The sequence below is a fragment of the Hyla sarda genome, chromosome 1, assembly GCF_029499605.1.
Source record: "Hyla sarda isolate aHylSar1 chromosome 1, aHylSar1.hap1, whole genome shotgun sequence".
Taxonomy (NCBI): Eukaryota; Metazoa; Chordata; class Amphibia; order Anura; family Hylidae; genus Hyla; species Hyla sarda.
The window spans coordinates 265,135,413-265,157,187 of NC_079189.1; the positions used below are offsets into that span (position 1 = coordinate 265,135,413).

At 41.0% G+C, this 21,775-nt stretch overlaps 2 protein-coding genes across 16 annotated transcripts in view; both read left to right on the forward strand.

The window, feature by feature from the left end:
* PTPRS (protein tyrosine phosphatase receptor type S) overlaps positions 1-21,775 on the forward strand; it is a 784,683-nt gene that overhangs the window by 307,845 nt on the left and 455,063 nt on the right. For all 15 annotated transcript variants that reach the window (XM_056571644.1, XM_056571636.1, XM_056571669.1 and 12 more), the window contains 2 exons: positions 5,525-5,794; positions 8,390-8,971. In XM_056571644.1, the coding sequence (XP_056427619.1) occupies positions 5,525-5,794; positions 8,390-8,971 (852 nt within the window). The remainder of the gene's footprint in view (positions 1-5,524; positions 5,795-8,389; positions 8,972-21,775) is intronic.
* LOC130368307 (uncharacterized) lies at positions 14,389-17,922 on the forward strand. Its single transcript, XM_056571775.1, has 2 exons — positions 14,389-15,380; positions 17,778-17,922. Exon 1 carries the CDS (start codon positions 14,560-14,562, stop codon positions 15,364-15,366), a length of 807 nt encoding a protein of 268 aa, XP_056427750.1. The 5' UTR covers positions 14,389-14,559; the 3' UTR covers positions 15,367-15,380; positions 17,778-17,922.

Here is a 21,775-nt window from a genome sequence, read left to right on the forward strand (position 1 = left end):
ACTGATCTTTAACACTGATTGATGCATCCCCATAGGAATGGATCAATTAGTGTTTTCGGCGATTGATTGCTCAAGCCTGGATCTCAGGCTTGAAGCATTCATTCGGCGATTGGACTGCAGGAAGGAAGGTAAGAGACCTTCCTCCTGTGCTACAGCTGTTCGGGATGCAGCGATTATACCACGGCGATCCCGAACAGCTCCCTGAGCTAGCCGGGCACTTGTTTTTAGCTGCGCGACTCAGCTTTGAGCGCGCGGCTATAGGGTTTATTGCGCGCGGCACCACGATCAGTGCTGCGCGCTATTAGCGCCGGGTCCCGGCTTCACTATGACGCCGGGCCCGCCGCGATATGATGCTGGGTCACCGTGTGACCCCGCGTTATATCGCAGGACCGGGACTTAGGGCGTAATTTTACGCCCTGGGTCCTTAACAGGTTAAAGGGATACCCCGGTGGAAACTTTTTTTTTTTTAATCAACTGGTGCCAGAAAGTTAAACCGATTTGTAAATTACTTCTATTTAAAAATCGTAATCCTTCCAGTACTTATCAGCTGCTTTTTGCTACAGAGGAAGTTGAGTTCTTTTCTGTCTGACCACAATGCTCTCTGCTGACACCTCTGTCCGTGTCAGGAACTGTCCAGAGCAGGATAGGTTTGCTATGGGGATTTGCTCCTGCTCTGGACAGTTCCTGAAATGGACAGATGTGTCAGCAGAGAGCACTGTGGTCAGACAAAAAATAAATTCTCTGTAGTATACAGCAGCTGATAAGTACTGGAAGGATTAACATTTTTAAACAGAAATAATTTACAAATCTGTTTAACTTTCTGGCACCAGTTGTTTAAAAAATTTTTTTTTCCACTGGAGTACTCCTTTAAGCATTAATATGCTGGTTGCAGCTTACAGTTTGTCCATATACAGATATAGCCATACATTGACACCATGTCTATCTTTATTGTTGAATTTATTAGGGCTCAGTAATAGCTCAGCGAGTATTTGGGGTTTCAGAAATTATTTTCCAGGGTTGATGTCTCTTATTTTCCCAGTAATCTACTTGGGGTTTATTTTTTTAGTTAATTACAATGACAGGTCAGTTATCCATCACAACCTCAATGAATTCCTTTTTTGATAAAAAAAAAAAAAATATGTACTAGATTAAAATATGCAGATTAAAGGAGAACTGTGCTGAAACAATTTTCAATTCTCCTGTACCCGTGCTGCAAAAACAAAAAAACTTTAACTCACCTTCCCCCATTGCGCCGATATCTGTGTCTCGATCCTCCTCCGGTTCTGGTCTTCCTACTTCTTGGGCTTGGTGACTGATACTGCGCTTAGAGTATCGCCAGCCGCAGTGAGGTCCCGCCTCAGCCAGTGATAGGCTGAGGCGGGACATCGCTGCGGCTGGCGATACTCTAAGCGCAGTCATGTAGGGAGCCTGGTCCCCGCCTTCTCCCAGATGACTGTGCGCTCAGCATATCACCAGCAGAGGTGGGACATTGCTGCAAACAGCGATACGCTGAGCGCAGTAGGAGTCACCGAGCCCAGGAAGCAGGAAGAAGACCAGCACTGGAGGGCCAATATCGCAGGGGAACGTAGGAAGGTAAGTTAAAGTTTTAGTTTTTTTTTAGTTTTTTTAGCCTGGGCACAGGGGAAATGAAAAATGTTTCATCACAGTTCTCCTTTAAATCTGTTTAACCCTCATTCCTCAAGCAGTCATGCTTTAATCATTATAGGAATTTTTATTTTATTTCTGACGAGTCTCCTGTAAGTTATAAACCATTTTGAGGCCCTGATATGGTTGAACTTGATGGACATATGTCTTTTTTCGACCGTACTAACTATGTAACTATATACCTAGAATAGTTAGAATTAAAGGGGTACTCCGGTGCTTACACATCTAATCCCCTATCCAAAGGATAGGGGATAAGATGCCTGATCGCGGGAGTCCTGCCGCTGGGGACCCCCGGGATCTTGCACAGGGCACCCCGTTTGTAATCAGTTCTTGGAGCGTGTTTGCTCCGGGTCTGATTACGGGTGACCACGCGGCCGGTGGCGTGTGACGTCACGCCCCCGCCCCTGTGTGACATCACGCTCCGCCCCTCAATGCAATCCTACGGGAGGGGGCATGATAGCTGTCACACCCCCTCCCGTAGGCTTGCATTGAGGGGCGGAGCGTGATGTCACACGGGGCGGAGGTGTGACGTCACACGCTGCCGGCCGTTCCGGAGACTGATTACAAACAGGGTGCCGCGTGCAAGATCCCGGGGGTCCCCAGCGGCGGGACTCCCGCAATCATGCATCTTATCCCCTATCCTTTGGATAGGGGATAAGATGTCTAAGCACCGGAGTACCCCTTTAAGGGATAAAGTAGATTGAATTAATAGTCCTGGGAAGGTGAAAAGGGAAATAAATTATCCAAAAAAGTGTAAATACTTTTTTAAGATAAATAGGTCTTTACAATGTACACGTATTTCTGAAAATATCCTGTTTGAGAGATATAGACTTAGTATTCCCTGTCTGTGTTGTTTTCATAACTGGCTGCTCTTGGTTACAACTCACTAACAGTCACACATGCTCAGTTCAACTGCAGTCTTTTGAATGTATTGGCAGTTGGTCTCCCTTGACTACAGCTGGGTCACTGTTCAGAGAAAAACTAGGAAGTGATTTCTCAAGACCTGTGCTGAGGAAAAGTAGTCCAGTTGACCATAGCAACCAATCAGGTAGATTTTTTTTATTTTTCACAAACCTTTTAAAAAATAAAAGAAGTGATCTGATTAGATGCTATAGAAAACTGGTCGACTTTTCCTCCGCACAAGTTTTAATGAATCTCACTCATAGTTTGTACAGTTGAAAAAAAGACAACAGCCTGTCAAGTTCAACCTTAAGCCCTACTGTGTTAACCCATCGGATGGCAAAAAAAAAACATGAGGCTGAAATCCTTCCCGATGTCAATCAAAATAAGTCCCTAGATCAACGTTCTATCCACCTAAATCTAATATCCGTAATCTGTTATATTATATATTTTCCAGAAAACATCTAGGCCCCCTTGAACTTGTCAGACATCACAACATTGTGTGGCAGCGAGTTCCATAGTCTCACTGCTCTTACAGTAAAGAATCCCCATCTGTGATGATGGTGAAACCAAAATTGGACCCAATACTCCTTATGTGTTCTAACTAATGATTTATACAAAGGCAAAGTTGGGTTATTGCCACAAGCCTCTATGCCTCTTATGATACGTCCCATGACTTTGTTAGCCTTTGCAGCAGCTTCATGGCACTGATCACTAAAGTTGAGATTACTGTCTATGCGTACCCCCAAGTCCTTTTTAGTAGAAATTTTTCCTAATGTTTTATTTTTTTTTGCACATAATTGTTTATGTTGGGGGAGATTTATCAAAAGTTGTGCAGAGGAACAGTTGCCCATGGCAAACAATCAAATAGCTTCTTTCATTTTAGAAAAGACCTCTAAAAAATAAAATAAGCAATTTGATTGGTTGCTTTGGGCAACTGGCCAACTTCTGCACAGGTTTTGATAAATCTCCCCTGGGGTAGCAAGATCAGCTGCAGAAAATAGGCAGCAAAATATGCATGTGTGACCCTACCCATTAAGACCATAATACTGACTTTCTTCTTTCAATTTTTTTATTTTTATTTGATAACCCCAATATTTGAATATAGTACATTTATGATCCTGTGCTCTGTGAGTGTTCTTTTCTACTTATATTTTTAAACATAAAACTAAACATATTATCCATTCTGATGTTTATTAACCCTGTCTTTCAAACTCCAATATAAGATATTAGAGCCAGTCTTACATTTTTAGATTCTATTGTAATTCTCCTCTGTTTAAAAGTTTGTATTCAGTTTTTCTCATGACAACAGAGTATATGCATCACATGCTGCTGTTTGTCTGTAAATGTGTTAACTGACTAAATTGTATTAGTCAGCTTCTGTACCATTTCTACTCTCTGCACTCAGTTATATGTTGGCCCCATCAGAAGACTTGCACTACTCTGTTCTGTCCGCATGTTACTTTGTTTTTTCCACTTTTATTCATTGTATGTTAGGTGTGCCTGAGGATTTGGTGGAGCCTCTGTGACTCTGTTCTTTGGAACAGACTCTATCTTATGTGTCGGAAAAATAACTAAGAATAAGTGTAAAATTCCATGCACTGTATATTCCATCAATAGCAAACGCGTACATTATTTATGGAGAATTTTCATCTTACAGTTTTTCTTTTACCTTTGGGATGTAATATGTCCAAAACAACCAATTTCAACATATGTTAGGAAATATATATGTTATGTATGTATATTCACACACAACCATTTATTTATGTGAAAGATTCATGAAGCATTTTTCTTTTCCCTAGTTACCGGACCCTCAATTTGGACACATTAAAATGTCAGACGATAGCAAATTTATCATGAGCTTGCATATATTTACTAAACATTGTTACTTTAGAAACTTTGCTTAATACATTACCAAGAACAGAGTCACTGAAACTGGGGCTGCCTCAACCCCTTGATCCATGTTCTAACTCGTGAGGTCTGAAAACTGCATCCACCTATCAGCAAGGGGGATGCACAGAACATGTCACTGTTACTCTCAGCGTTAAGTCCATCACTTTGTTTTAGTGCAAATAATCCGTTGAATATCCCACCAGGGCTGGAGGTGTTCATGTTAAATACATTTAGTCATATATATATATACTGTAATTAACAACTTGAAGTGGGTTTTCTGCCCTTAATCCCCTGATGCCTTTTTCTACACCCAGTATTATTGCGGGCATTTGCTAGTTGCCCTTATGTTATATTCCTCTGCATTTTCTGTCTTTCCCTTCCCTTTTTGTCTCCTCTCCCGTTTTTGTTTATGTTTTATTTTATTTTTCAATTTTATACCTCTTTTGCATGATGTTTGTGTTTCTGAGAGCTGCATTTATCGATGAAACCGTGTCAGATTCTAAAGAGGCTTCGTTAGGGTTTTTACACCCCAAAACCACAAAAATTTCATTAGAGTTTCTCATCTCTGCTGCTGGTATGCGGTGCATCAAAACTGTAGATGTACATGTGAAGCGTATTATATGATGCAGGTGGTTAGAGTGGGTTGGCTCTGTTGACATATAAGAAACATCCATTATATATCCAACAACCACTTTCACTGAAGAATCGTTCTATCAAGGCTATACTATCCATATAAAATCTGTAAAATCCATGAAAAAGAAGGAAAACAGCAACAAACCCTGAAACATATAACTATAATTTGGTTTTCATACCCCATATCTGTTGTTAAAGATGAGAAATTGCTAATAAATTTTTGTGTATTTTCTGTGCTGTGATGGGTGTACTCCTGACCTATGGAACCCTTTTGCTATGAATTATGGCTAAATGTTTCTATATACTCACTTTTTGTTTGTGAAGTAAGTTTTTATTTTAAAGTCTTTTATACATTTTTTCATTTCTAAAAAACATAGTGTATTTTTAAGTCAGTTTCTTTCTGTATCCTTTCTGTATCCTAATTTACTTGCAGTTCGTCGTGTTGCTCCACGTTTCTCCATTCTACCTGTGAGCCATGAAATTATGCCTGGAGGTAATGTAAATATAACTTGTGTTGCGGTTGGTTCACCCATGCCATATGTGAAGTGGATGATGGGTGCTGAAGATCTAACCCCAGAAGATGACATGCCTGTGGGGCGTAATGTTCTGGAACTTACCAATGTGAAGGAGTCTGCAAATTACACCTGTGTTGCCATGTCAAGTCTTGGGGTTATTGAGTCTGTAGCCCAAATCACAGTGAAATGTAAGTATAATTGTCTTTAAATCTTAAGATACATTTGTACATGATGTCAACAAGCAAATACTTTTGGGAGCTATTTGTTTCTTCCATTACAATAATGGGAAGCAAGTGAACCATTAATTTAAGAAATAAAATTCTGACACTTTTTAGTACAGTACATCAACCAATATATGTAATATGTACGGTATCCATTTTAGGACATCGTCAGTCGTCAGCCGTAACTCTGTCCTCCGTCAGGTGAGACGGCATCCCGCCTCCTCCCTCAGACCAATCGCCGTCAGTCTTGAGCCGCAATTCTGTCCTCTGTCAGGTGAAACGGCGTCCCGCCTCCTCCCTCACACCAATCGCCATCGTCCTTCAGCCACAACTCCCTCATCTGAAACTCCCTTGTCCAAAACGCAGTCATGCCTCAGAGGATTCTCCCTCAGACTCAACTTCCTGCTGCATAGCAGAGCCGACGCTGCACAGCATGTATAACAGAGTCTAAACTGTAAAACTTCTACGTGTACTACAGACACTACATGTGCTACAGAGTCTGAATAGCAGAGCCGACATTGAATAGCCTGTACAGCAGAACCCGCGTAGCAGAGAGCCGACACTGACTCTGCTCTGCTACACTGCAGGAAGGTTTTTCGTCTGAGGGATGACGGAATTTCGGATGAGAGACTTTAGGATGACAAAGTAGGGAGGAGGGAGTTGCGGCTGACGCCTGACGGAGATTGGCCCGAGTGAGGGGGCGGGACGCCGTTTCACCTGACGGAGGACGGAGTTACGGCTGCCAACCGACAATGTCCTAAAATGTACACCTTAAATAAGTAGAAACATAGAATGTGTCAGCAGAGAAGAACCATTTGGCCCATCTAGTCTGCCCAATAATCTGAATACTATGAATAGTCTCTGGCCCTATCTTATATGAAGGATAGCCTTATGCTTATCCCATGCATGTTTAAACTCCTTCACTGTATTTGTAGCGACCACTTCTGCAGGAAGGCTATTCCATGCATCCATTACTCTCTCAGTAAAGTAATACTTCCTAGTAAAGTCCTAGTAACTAGTGATTTCTTCATGGTTGTCAGTCATCTGGATCATTAGCAGGCTTTTACCTTATGATCCCTTACATTACAAAATAATGGGGGACGTTTACTAAAGCATTTATGCCTATAAACATAGTGTAAATGGTCAGTGTAGACCAAGAATTTGCGTTTGTGCATTTGTTATGCAACTTTTGGCAGGCGCACGAGTAGGAGTGTGTTTGTTGGCCAAAGTGGGTGGGGTTTGCATGTTAACAGAATTTCAGACTTTTGTTTAAAATTGCGTCTTTATCTGTCATTGACTATTGCATATGTCTGTGACTTTAGGTTTAAAGAGCATCTTTAAGTTAAATCGATCTATACAAACTAGAGATGAGCGAACTTACAGTAAATTCAATTCGTCACGAACTTCTCGGCTCAGCAGTTGATGACTTTTCCTGCATAAATGAGTTAAGCTTTCAGGTGCTCCGGTGGGCTTGAAAAGGTGGATACAGTCCTAGGAGACTCTTTCCTAGGAATGTATCCACCTTTTCCAGCCCACCGGAGCACCTAAAGGCTGAACTAATTTACGCAGGATAAGTCATCAACTGCCGAGCCGAGAAGTTCGTGACAAATCGAATTTACTCTAAGTTCGCTCATCTCTAATACAAACTCTCCTTATAAACACATAAGGGGAAGATTTATTAAAACATCCGCACATAAAAAGTGGAGCAGTTGTTAATAGCAAGCAATCATATTCCATGTATAATTTTTAAAAGGGCCTTTTAATAAAACATTTTTTTATAAAAGCAATCTGTTTGCTATGGGCAAGTGGTCCACCTTTCTGCATAGGTTTTGATAACTCTTCACAATTGCCCTTATTGTCTCTTTACTCACATACCTTTTTTTAATATAATTTCGTATCCCAAAACTAGATTACAAAAAATCTAGGTTGTGAGGGTTTTAGAGGCAGGGCCAACAGATTCACACCGCCATCGAGCCACAAGGCCTCCTTTCCACAACTACACACAGAACTACCTGGCTACAGGCAGCCCTGTGTGTGCAGTCTGCGCATATGTCATTACCATATCAAAAGGCTGTGACATTGGTGAGAGAAGCATAGTGGCAGGGCAGTGGCTCGGACCAGCTAGTGCATAATGTCACACCAAAAACACGTGAATAGTAAATGTTCCCCAATATGCTGGCCTTTGTTCCCTGCAGCTCCCATTTGTCTCTATCCAGTCTTCGCTCTTCTCTCCTTTTTTTTTTTTTTGCTTCCAAGACAAGCACTCTCTGCCGGCTTATCCAGTCAACAGCTGCAGGGGTGTCCCTTCTTGGCCAGAGACTGACTGGGTAAGGCAGGTCCTGCCATGTTTGTCTCTGAAGCAGGATGAAGACAGGAGATGACACCAGATAATTTAAAATGAAAGCTGCGCAGGGCTGGGTCTTTTTTAAATTTAGCAAAAAAAAGGCTGGAATACCCCTTTAGTGTGTTTGCTATTTCTGTTTATTTTAGGGAGTAAAAAATATTTAGTTATTTTTTTATTTACATTTTTTTTATTATAACTTTTTTCCCCTGGACCATTAGCCCTTCCCAAGGCACCTGGAGCTCCTGTAGTAACAGAAACCACTGCTACAAGCATAACAATCACATGGGACTCAGGAAATCCTGATCCTGTGTCTTACTATGTAATAGAGTACAAGTCTAAAACACAGGATGGACCATATCAAATCAAAGAGGACATCACTACTACAAGATACAGCATTGGAGGCTTAAGTCCTAACTCTGAATATGAGATTTGGGTATCAGCAGTAAACTCGATTGGCCAAGGACCACCTAGTGAACCCGTTGTCACTCGTACAGGGGAGCAAGCACCTGCTAGTGCACCACGAAATGTACAAGCTCGAATGCTTAGCTCCACTACTATGATAATTCAGTGGGAAGAACCTGTGGAGCCCAATGGTCAAATAAGAGGTTATCGTGTTTACTACACTATGGAGCCTAACCAGCTAGTCAGCAGTTGGGAAAAGTATAATGTGGATGATAACCTTTTGACTACCATAGCAAACCTAGCAGAACATGAAACCTATACTGTCAGAGTACTGGCATTTACTTCAGTGGGAGATGGTCCATTGTCTGATCCAATTCAAGTAAAAACACAGCAAGGAGGTGAGCTTTGCTATATGCAAATATTGCAATGGATTTTTTATTGCTTTAATAACATTTTGTCATTATATTAGAAATGTTTCCAATTGTTACTGTGAACTTCATCATTTAAAGAGCATCTGTCACATACAACTGCCCTCATAGCCTAGCAGGGATTTGTTTCCTAACTGTATGCCATACATTCCTTTTTAATGTGTCTTTATTTTCTCGAAAATCAGCCATTACAACATCATGTGGCAGAGAGTTCTGTAGTCTCACTGCTCTTACAGCAAAGAATACCCTTCCATAATGATGGTAAAACCTTCTTTTCTTTAGACATAGAGAATGCCCTTTGGTCATGGTTACTTTCCTAAGTATAAAAAGATCACTAGAAAGATCTCTGTACTGTCCATTCATATATTTGTACATTGTGTTCAAATTGCCCCTAAATTGTGATTAAATCGCCCCTAATGATCATATAGACATGTGCCAAAGACTCCAATCATCAAGAAAAAAAACCGATGATGATTAAAGGGGTACTTCCGTGGAAAACTTTTTTTTTTTTTTTTTTAAATCAACTGGTGCCAGAAAGTTAAACAGATTTGTAAATTACTTCTATTAAAAAAATCTTAATCCTTCCAGTACTTTTTAGGGGCTGTATACTACAGAAGAAATGCTTTTATTTTTGGATTTCATAGTTACATAGTTAGTACGGTCGAAAAAAGACATATGTCCATCAAGTTCAACCAGGGAATTAAGGGGTAGGAGTGTGGCGCTATATTGGGGAAGGGATGGGATTTTATATTTCTTCATAAGCATTAATGTTATTTTGTTCCAGGAATGTATCTAATCCTGTTTTAAAGCTGTTAATTTTTCCTGCTGTGACCAGTTCCTGAGGTAGACTGTTCCATAAGTTCACAGTTCTCATGGTATAGAAGGCGTGTCGCCCCTTGAGACTAAACTTTTTCTTCTCCAGACGGAGGGAGTGCCCCCTCGTCCTTTGGGGGGGGGGGGGTTAACCTGGAACAGTTTTTCTCCATATTTTTTGTATGGGCCATTAATATACTTATATACGTTTATCATATCCCCCCTTAAATGTCTCTTCTCAAGACTAAACAATTGTGACTCCTTTAATCGCTCCTCATAGCTAAGATGTTCCATGCCCCATATTAGTTTAGTTGCACGTCTCTGCACCCTTTCCAGCTCCACAGTGTCCCTTTTATGTACAGGCGACCAAAACTGAACAGCATATTCCAGGTGAGGCCGTACCAATTCTTTATAAAGGGGGAGTATATTGTCCCTGTCCCTTGAGTCCATGCCTCTTTTTATACATGACAATATCCTGCCGGCTTTGGAAGCAGCAGCCTGACATTGCATGCTATTCTGTAGTCTGTGATCTACAAGTACACCCAGATCCTTCTCTACCAGTGACTCTGCCAGTTTAATCCCCCCTAAGACATATGACGCATGCAGGTTATTAGTACCCAGATGCATAACTTTACATTTATCCACATTGAACCTCATTTGCCAAGTGGATGCCCAGACACTTAGTCTATCCAAGTCATCTTGTAACTTATGCACATCCTCTATAGACTGTACCGTGCTACAAAGCTTGGTGTAATCCTCAAAGATAGAAACAGAGCTGTTAATACCATCCTCTATATCATTGATAAATAAATTAAACAGCAGCGGGCCCAGTACTGAACCTTGGGGTACACCACTAATAACCGGGGACCAATCAGAGTACGAATCATTGACCACCACTCTCTGGGTACGATCCATGAGCCAGTGTTCAATCCAGTTACAAACTAAAATTTCCAAACCCAAAGACCTTAACTTACCTGTCAGACGTCTATGAGGGACAGTATCAAACGCTTTGGCAAAATCCAGAAACGCTATATCCACAGCCATTCCTCTGTCAAGGCTTCTACTCACCTCTTCATAAAAGCAAATTAGATTGGTTTGACAACTTCTATCCTTAGTAAACCCATGCTGGTTATCACTTATAATACAAGTATCCCCTATGTATTCCTGTATGTAATCCCTTATAAGTCCTTCAAACTATTTACCCACAATGCACGTTAAACTTACCGGTCTATAGTTTCCTGGGGAAGACCTAGAGCCCTTTTTGAAGATTGGTACCACATTCGCCTTGCGCCAGTCCCTTGGCACAATACCAGACACCAGTGAATCTCTAAATATCATGAACAAGGGTACAGATATTACTGAACTTACCTCTCTAAGAACTCTTGGGTGCAATCCATCTGGCCCTGGAGATTTGCTTACATTTACTTTACTTAACTTACCTTGTACCATCTCTACATTAAGCCAGTTCAGTACATTACATGATGTGTTACCAGCACTGACCTGGCCAATGTCCGCTCCTTTTTCCCTAGTATATACAGAACTAAAGAACCCATTCAGTAGCTCCGCCTTCTCTTGATCGCCTGTGACAACCTCCCCATTATCATTATTAAGGGGTCCTACATGCTCTGTCCTTGGTTTTTTTGCATTTATATATCTAAAAAAATATTTAGGATTAGTTTTGCTTTCTTTGGCCACCTGTCTCTCGTTTTGAATTTTTGCTGTTTTTATTACATTTTTACAGATTTTATTAAGCTCCTTGTACTCTGATGTCATGACCACAGTGCTCTCTGCAGACCTCTGCCGTCCATTTTTGGAACTGTCCAGAGCAGGAGAACATCCCCATAGCAAACATATGCTGCTCTGGACAGTTCCTAAAATGGACAGCAGAGGTCAGCAGAGAGCAATGTGGTCATGACATCAGAGAAATCCAAAAAGAAAAGCATTTCCTCTGTAATATACAGCCCATAAAATGTATTGGAAGGATTAAGATTTTTAAATAGAAGTAATTTACAAATTTTATTGTAATACTATTGTATAATATTAGTATCCAACAAGCGCTAGAATGGGGAAATGTGAATATGGTAGCTGCAGTACTGAAGTATGAGATCCCGTTACTCATACAATACAAAGATACTTGGAGATATATATATGTGTATAACGCACATATATGTTACAGTACGCGCTTACATTAATGATTACACATACCTGGCTGAGTTGGAAGAAGTCGGACCATTGGTATGGTATGTTTGTTTTATGTAGGGTTATTCTTAGTGCTCTAATTTGAACAAAAATGTATATATATTAGTGTATTGTTAGATATCTGGTTTTGGAGTAAATGGAATAAAAATTTAAATAAAATTAGATATATATATCAATATGGATATTGTATATACCTGGATTAATCAGGAATATATAGAGGTCCTGGGTGGCAGTTTCTATAGATGTCAGATTGATCAAAATGTTCTATTTCTTTCCTTATTGAAGATAGCAGTAAATGTCTATTACTTTGCTTGTGGCACTGCAAGTCAAAGAATGTCCATTAAGTTACTCTATATAGAAAGCTATTTAACTGAGCAAATTGAACGAGCCTCTATATTATGGTCGTGCGCACCCCTGTGACTATACTTGATAATGATAATACAGTGCAGATATGTCAGAGGTTTTACTTGCGGTTATTTAAGCTGATTTTCCTTGATGATTCTTTTATATTCTGTGATGTAGCGGAGAATGCATATCCTTTTTGCTGAAGGTCCCTGACGAAGGAAGCCGTGCTTCTGAAACGCGTTGGAGGTATCTTGGATCTGATCTCGTACCGTAGTGACGTCACTAACCGGTCTCCGTTAAGCCGCGAACCGGGGTTATCACGGTAGAGAACGTTACCGGCCGGAGCGTACTCCCGTAATCCCCAATTGGATCTTCAGCAAAAAGGATATGCATTCTCCGCTACATCACAGAACATAGAAGAATCATCAAGGAAAATCAGCTTAAATAACCGCAAGTAAAACCTTTGACATATCTGCACTGTATTATCATTATCAAGTATAGTCACAGGTGTGCGCACGACCATAATATAGAAGCTTGTTCAATTTGCTCAGTCAAATAGCTTTCTATATAGAGTAAGTTAAAGGGGTAGTCCAGTGGTGAAAAACTTATCCCCTATCCTAAGGATAGGGGATAAGTTTGAGATCGCAGGGGGTCCGACCGCTGGGGCCCCCTGCGATCTCTCTGTACGGGCCCCGGCTCTCGGCCCAGATAGCGGGTGTCGACCCCCGCACGAGGCGGCGGCCGACACGCCCCCTCAATACATCTCAATGGCAGTGCCGGAGATTGCCGAAGGCAGCGCTTCGGCTCTGCCATAGAGTTGTATTGAGGGGGCGTGTCGGCCGCCGCCTCGTGCGGAGGTCGACACGCCCCCTTCCCGCGGGCTGTCGGGGCTCCGTACAGGAGATCGCAGGGGGCCCCAGCGGTCGGACCCCCCGCGATCTGCAACTTATCCCCTATCCTTAGGATAGGGGATAAGTTGCTCACCACTGAGTCACCACTGGACTACTCCTTTAATGGACATTCTTTGACTTGCAGTGCCACAAGCAAAGTAATAGACATTTACTGCTATCTTCAATAAGGAAAGAAATAGAACATTTTGAACAATCTATAGAAACTGCCACCCAGGACCTCTATATATTCCTGATTAATCCAGGTATATACAATATCCATATTGCTAATTTTATTTCAATTTTTTAGTTATTATTTTTTATTTTTTTTATTTTTTTATTTCTTATCTTTTGTTTGCCTCTACTTCTCCTACCATTTCTTTACCTCATTTTTTTCTATATTATACCTTTTTTCTATATTATACTTTTTCCATTCATTACTAGGTGTTGCTAGGAGTGACGGCCACACAACGTTTACTGCACCTGTTCACACGGGGGGATTTCCCTGATCCGCGCAACTGTGCAGAGAAGGGAACCCAGGACGTGATGATGCGGACGAAGCGAGAGTGAGTCATGTGATTATCACATGACCTACCTCGCTCTCGGAACCATCGACCTGCCCGACTCCCTGCATGACAACCAAAATTGTTTACCCTACCACCGGACGTGACGTGGGGTGATGGAACCGGTCATGTGACCGGGTGCTTCCATCTACCCACACGCCATATGCCTCGGGACATGAATCAGCCATTATGGCGTTTACCTTGCATGGATATAGGGGTGAGTGCAGCCTACATACTCCGCCTACCTGATTACTATTTTAAAGTTTGCACATGTTGACTAATTATGATTGTTTATGCACTTTATGCGATCTGTTTACAATATTTTGCAGCCTTCGACCTGCTGTTTTATTTTTAATACACCATTCACCTCTCCTCTTATATTACAATGGTTTTATTACCTTGTATCTTATGTTGTTGTACACTTATATTTATGTATGCCTTAATGATTTGATTGCATACTCGTATCGTTTTAATCACCTGTACACCTTTATATACTTCCTGTTTGTCACTACTATGATGCTTGAGAAAGGCTGCATGGCAGCTGAAACGTTGCTCTGTATTAGTATGGAATAAAGCACTCTATTTTTGCACCTATCCCTGGAGTGCTGCGGATTACTACCTTTGATGTGTGACCGCCCTGACCGGGCTATTTCGCCGCTGGCACCGCTTTACTTACCTACTCTTTGGATGTGCTGCTCTGTTGTTATTTTGGAAATATCGAAGTTGGTCGCTGGAGCCTGCACTCACCACGATGGAGACATCTCTACCTACTGCTACTACTACCGGTACCGTGATACCTACTAATACGTTTTCCTATTCTGTTAATGATGCTGATGTTATACTGGGACATGCTGATGGGGACCCTACATTTTTACATACACCCTCCCTGACAGACCTTCAACGACAGTATACAAATGAAACCAAACGTGTGACTGCCTTGAACCTTCATCTTACTACATTGAAAGAATATTATAAATCACAGCGGATCCCACGAGGACTTAGATTTCAACCACGAGAAAATGCTTACTCCCAAGATATTGAATACCGTACAAAATTTGAATTAATTACCAACAAATACTCATTCGATTTGATGCTGTTAAATATGGAGTTTTTATATAAAGATCTTATGGACACTCAAACTCGCATTGCGACCATCGAAACCTCTCTACACACCACCTGCAAGGAAGAGGATATAACCAATCTAATGGAGAAACAAACCAATTTTTTACAGAAATTCAAGACAGACCAAGAAACTGTTAAAAGGAATAAATGGCATCGAGATAACTTTGATTACACTACTGGGCGGGTGTATACTTGGGGAGCGTCATCCTCACAGAAAAGATTCCGGAAAACCAAGGACTCCAACACAGACTCTAATGATACTCAAAAGAGGGACACTACCGTGGACAATAATAATATTGATTTTTTAGGGGTAACCAGTGGCCCAAAAGAGGACCCACACGGAGAGGGGGCCGCCGCCATGGACGCTCCCGTAAAAACCCGAGCACAACGGAACCCCAAGACGGCACAAGCCAAGCTTTCATTCAAGAAGAAATAGATCATACATCCACGGTAAATTTATCCTCCACCCCTTTAACATCTGAACAACTACAGCTATTAGCTAGAGGGTTAAATTACTGTCCTACACAAATTACTGATTGGTTCCAACTAGAGTTGGATTTAATACAATTTTTTCGTAAAGTTAAACTCAAAATATGGTTTTTTGAACATCCTATGAACCAAACTGAATTTGTACCACCTAACTCATCCCACACCAATGGTTTTTCTTTTTGTGATTATAATCTTAACATTCCCAGCCGGTTCCAGCCACACATTGACTCATGCAGTTTTGATACGTTTTGTCAATTTGTTAAACGGGATATCGAGAAATTAAAGGGGATTCAAACTATACCCCACAAAACTAATCTTACTAAAATTGAGGCCTTAGCCCTCAATGACCTGATCCATAGCCACAACTTGGTGATGAAGCCCGCTGACAAGGGCGGAGCTGTTGTGGTTATGGATCGGAGTAAATACATTGGGGAGGCCAACCGTCAACTATCGGATGGGTTGACATACAAAAAACTTTCAAAAGATCCTACTAAGGAAATAACTGCACGGGTCAAGTATATGCTGGATAAGGCCTTAGACTCTGATATCATTGATAAACCATTATACGATTTTTTATTGGTTGAGCACCCTGTGGTGCCGGTTTTATACCTTTTACCAAAGATACACAAGTCCCTGGTGGACCCCCCCGGGAGACCTATTGTCTCCGGGCGGGGTTCCATCACCAGTGGCTTGTCTATCTTTACTGATCAAGTATTAAGACCTTATGTAATGAGAACTAGGTCGTATTTGAGGGACACATCCGATTTTCTTAAAAAGATTGCTGATCTTGATATACCAGAGGGGGCCTTTATTGCCACATTGGACGTTGTCAGCCTGTACACCTCCATCCCACACGATGGGGGTGTGCAGGCTGTCAGATCCATGATAAATTCTGATTTTTCACATGCACAGATTGAGTTCATAGTTGAGTTATTATACACCATTTTGCAAAATAATTATTTTTTATTCAATGATGCTTTTTACCTCCAGACCACCGGCACCGCCATGGGCACGAACGTGGCACCCACGTACGCTAACGTGTACATGGCGGTGCTGGAGGAGACGTTCGTCTATGTGTCCCACCATGCCGACAAGTTGTTGGGATGGTGGCGATACATAGACGACGTCTTCTTGGTCTGGAAGGGCAGTAGGGAGGAACTGGATTCCTTCCATTATTTTTTGAACTCTATTGACCCTCACATTCAATTTACTTTGACCGCTTCACAGGAGTCTGTTAACTTTTTGGATACCTTGGTTTCTGTTCATACACAGCGTTTAGTCACCAGCCTTTATGTTAAACCAACAGATTCCAATTCCACTTTACACTTCTATAGTAACCATCCCCGCTCAATGGTCCGATCACTGCCCACCAGTCAAATGATCAGGGCAAGACGGATCATTGAGCGGGAGGAAGAAATTGAACCTGCCTTGGACAAGATGGTAGCGAACTTCAGGAGACGTGGATACCCTCCACGCCTCTTAGAAGATAGCAAACAGAAAGTTATGAAAATGGATCGCAAAAAACTCATTTATGAGACAACATCAAAAAAGTCACAGACCAGATTGGCTTTTGTATCCACATTTGGTGACCACTCGAGCCAATTGGCCAGAGTCGTTACCAAGCATTGGAAATTATTGAAAGAAAGTTTTCCATTAGTCCCTGAGTTTGCGAGTCCGCCCCTGATGTCATACCGGAGGTCCCGCAACCTCAGAGACAGACTTATCAAATCGGATGTGTCCAGACAGACACCCTCACAAAGGTATCTGTCTGTCAAAAATAAGGGATCTTTTCCATGTTGCCAGTGTGTTAACTGTCCCCTGATGCTGAAAGGGGGTCAGTTCACCCATCCTAAAACAGGAAAAGTGTACAATTTGAAACATTATTTGACATGTACATCTACTTTTGTAATATACGCTTTGATATGCCCATGTGGTCTCGTCTATGTTGGCGAGACCACATGGGATTTCAAAACACGTATAAATCATCATCGGTATACTATTAGGAAAAAACGTTTGGATCTACCGGTATCCAAGCACTTCACCGAAATGTGTCATTCCGAGTGGGATCTTCGCTTTGTCCTTTTAGACCACACTCCCCCCCTCAAAAGGGGTGGGGATCGCGTTAGTAAACTTAAGAAGACAGAACTAAGATGGATATATCAGCTTGGGTCTCTCAGACCCAATGGACTTAATGTAGATTTCACGGTCACCCCACAGATTTATTTGGCGTAACCCCTAGCAACCAGTAGATACACCAACTCATTTCCAGTTTAGTTAGTGGTGACGAGATATTAAGATCAATATGTATCTATTCATGAACATGTACTTACACTTGTTCTCTTTTTTTATACACCTTAGGTTGGCGTGATGATGATGGCTGCGATCACTACTTTCAACATAATTCTTTAAAAATTACCTTTTATCTGTAATTGTTCGGTTGTCATATGGTGCAATAAATAACGTTGTTTGTGACCCACACCCCAACACCACGCTCTTGTTTACTCTATTTTTCCTTCCTTTATTTCACCCTCATTATCATCCTTATTATTAATTTTTGATATTTTTCATTATTTTTCAATTTACTTTCTACATTTATTTTGATTTTATTTTATAATTTTTTTATTTCTTATTTTCTTATTATTATTTTTTTATTATTTCTATCTTTTGGATATAATAGCCGCGCAAGGGAGAACGCACCACAACTATGGTTCTATACACTGACGCAGGCACCCCCCGGCGAAAAATGCCCACCTTGATTATGGTTAATCTCACTCTGAACTCCCAGCGGACACCTAGAATGCCCGCGGGTACAAGAGGTCTCCCTGTCAGCATATGTGCAAGCACGCAATGCGGGGGTAAGAGGATAAAAAACCTAGAGGTGAGAGGGAAGGATGTGCCACAGTGTAATAACAAGACAGACAATGTGCAACATTGCATCATATCATTTCATTTATCTTTATTTACATTATTTTATTATTATTACTTTTTTTATTATTATTTTTCAGTTATTTTTATTCTTCTTATTTTATTTTATTTTATCTTCTCTATTATTATTTTTCATTAGTTTTATTTATTTTTTATTTACATTTATTGTTATTGCTAATTTTATTTCAATTTTTTAGTTATTATTTTTTATTTTTTTTATTTTTTTATTTCTTATCTTTTGTTTGCCTCTACTTCTCCTACCATTTCTTTACCTCATTTTTTTCTATATTATACCTTTTTTCTATATTATACTTTTTCCATTCATTACTAGGTGTTGCTAGGAGTGACGGCCACACAACGTTTACTGCACCTGTTCACACGGGGGGATTTCCCTGATCCGCGCAACTGTGCAGAGAAGGGAACCCAGGACGTGATGATGCGGACGAAGCGAGAGTGAGTCATGTGATTATCACATGACCTACCTCGCTCTCGGAACCATCGACCTGCCCGACTCCCTGCATGACAACCAAAATTGTTTACCCTACCACCGGACGTGACGTGGGGTGATGGAACCGGTCATGTGACCGGGTGCTTCCATCTACCCACACGCCATATGCCTCGGGACATGAATCAGCCATTATGGCGTTTACCTTGTATGGATATAGGGGTGAGTGCAGCCTACATACTCCGCCTACCTGATTACTATTTTAAAGTTTGCACATGTTGACTAATTATGATTGTTTATGCACTTTATGCGATCTGTTTACAATATTTTGCAGCCTTCGACCTGCTGTTTTATTTTTAATACACCATTCACCTCTCCTCTTATATTACAATGGTTTTATTACCTTGTATCTTATGTTGTTGTACACTTATATTTATGTATGCCTTAATGATTTGATTGCATACTCGTATCGTTTTAATCACCTGTACACCTTTATATACTTCCTGTTTGTCACTACTATGATGCTTGAGAAAGGCTGCATGGCAGCTGAAACGTTGCTCTGTATTAGTATGGAATAAAGCACTCTATTTTTGCACCTATCCCTGGAGTGCTGCGGATTACTACCTTTGATGTGTGACCGCCCTGACCGGGCTATTTCGCCGCTGGCACCGCTTTACTTACCTACTCTTTGGATGTGCTGCTCTGTTGTTATTTTGGACATATTGATATATATATATATATATATATATATATATATATATATATATAATTTTAGTTTACTTTTTATTCCATTTACTCCAAAACCAGATATCTAACAATACACTAATATATATACATTTTTGTTCAAATTAGAGCACTAAGAATAACCCTACATAAAACAAACATACCATACCAATGGTCCGACTTCTTCCATCTCAGCCAGTTATGTGTAATCATTAATGTAAGCGCGTACTGTAACATATATGTGCGTTATACACATATATATATATCTCCAAGTTATTTACAAATCTGTTAACTTTCTGGCACCAGTTGATTTAAAAAAAAAAAAAGTTTTCCACGGGAGTACCCCTTTAAACACTTTCTGTCCTATAGAATTTCATAGGTTCTGTTAGTGATTTTTTTCATTCTTGAATACAAATAATGATACACTACCACATGTTACCTTGAGGTGTATGATGCCATAATAGAAAACACTAAGGGACACGTGCTTAAAGGAGTAGTCCAGTGGTGACTCAGTGGTGAGCAACTTATCCCCTATCCTAAGGATAGGGGATAAGTTGCAGATCGCGGGGGGTCCGACCGCTGGGGCCCCCTGCGATCTCCTGTACGGAGCCCCGACAGCCCGCGGGAAGGGGGCGTGTCGACCTCCGCACGAGGCGGCGGCCGACACGCCCCCTCAATACAACTCTATGGCAGAGCCGAAGCGCTGCCTTCGGCAATCTCCGGCTCTGCCATAGAGATGTATTGAGGGGGCGTGTCGGCCGCCGCTTTGTGCGGGGGTCTACACCCGCTATCTGGCGGAGAGCCGGGGCCCCGTACAGAAGAGATCGCAGGGGGCCCCAGCGGTCGGACCCCCCGCGATCTCAAACTTATCCCCTATCCTTAGGATAGGGGATAAGTTTTTCACCACTGGACTATCCCTTTAATGCAGGAGGCTAGAGATGAGCGAACTTGCAGTAAATTCGATTCATCACGGACTTCTCGGCTTGGCAGTTGAGGACTTTTCCTGCATAAATGAGTTCAGCTTTCAGGTGCTCCGATGGGCTGGAAAAGGTGGATACAGTCCTAGGAGACTCTTTCATAGGATTGTATCCACCTTTTCCAGCCCACGGGAGCACCTGAAGGCTGAACTAATTTACGCAGGATAAGTCAACAACTGCCGAGCCGAGAAGTTCGTGACGAATCGAATTTACTGTAAGTTCGCTCATCTCTACAGGAGGCCTTAAAAATTGTTACAATGTATCTTATTTTATAATGTCAATGTAATATTGCCTTTGTAGAGTATAGTGCATATTATTTTGTAAAGGTATTTAAAACATATTTTGGTGTGTAAAAATTCTATCATGTCAATGATCGTCATGAAAATAGTTTTATCTCTTTGATACGTGTAGGGTATGTTCACACGTACATAATCTGCTGCAGATTTTGTGAACATACCCTTTTAGGTAATTCTCTGTTTTTTACCCTCATTACTTCTCCATTGGGCAACAAAGTTTATGTTAATCATGATCAAGGCTAAATTTACCATGCTCCATCTACCTTGTAGATTAAAGTGTACCTGTCGTCAACAAAACCTTTTTCTATAATGTAGATAATACCATTATATGTATATTTGTAATATACAATGGTTAAAAAATGTGTTTATTTTTGTCCCTGCAGCAATTGCATGTGTGTCCAAATACAGGAATTGAGGGCAGGTCTCTGTGCAGTAAGAAAAAGCAGGACAGTGTGGACTGAGGCTCTATAACATGCTCCTGGCTCATACAATAGGATGAGTGACAAGCCAGGAGCCTGCACAGATCCCTGCTTCTCCTGCCCTCTTTTCCTGTATTTGGACTCCACATAGACACATACAGGCAATAGCTGCCGGAACAACATTTTTTCACCCAAAAATATACACAATTTTTAACCAATGTATATTACAAATATACATATAATGGTATTATCTACATTATTTAAACATATTTGTTGACAAAAGGTACACTTTAATACTTGATTTAACATTGCTTTTAAAGAAATGAAAAGCATGGGAAATACAAAGAAAACAACAATTTCTTCCTTAATCTTTCTCTTCTTTTATCACATTTTGTCTTATACTGGAATTAAAACTAAGAAATATATTAAAAAAATTATTATGTGTGTCCAAGGAGATAATCCTCTGCATATTCTGACTGTGAGATAGTTGGCTACAGAAAGAGCCTCCCCCCTCTTTCCTATTTGCAATAGACCACAAATATTATTAAACTCCACTGACTGGCTAGCCTCA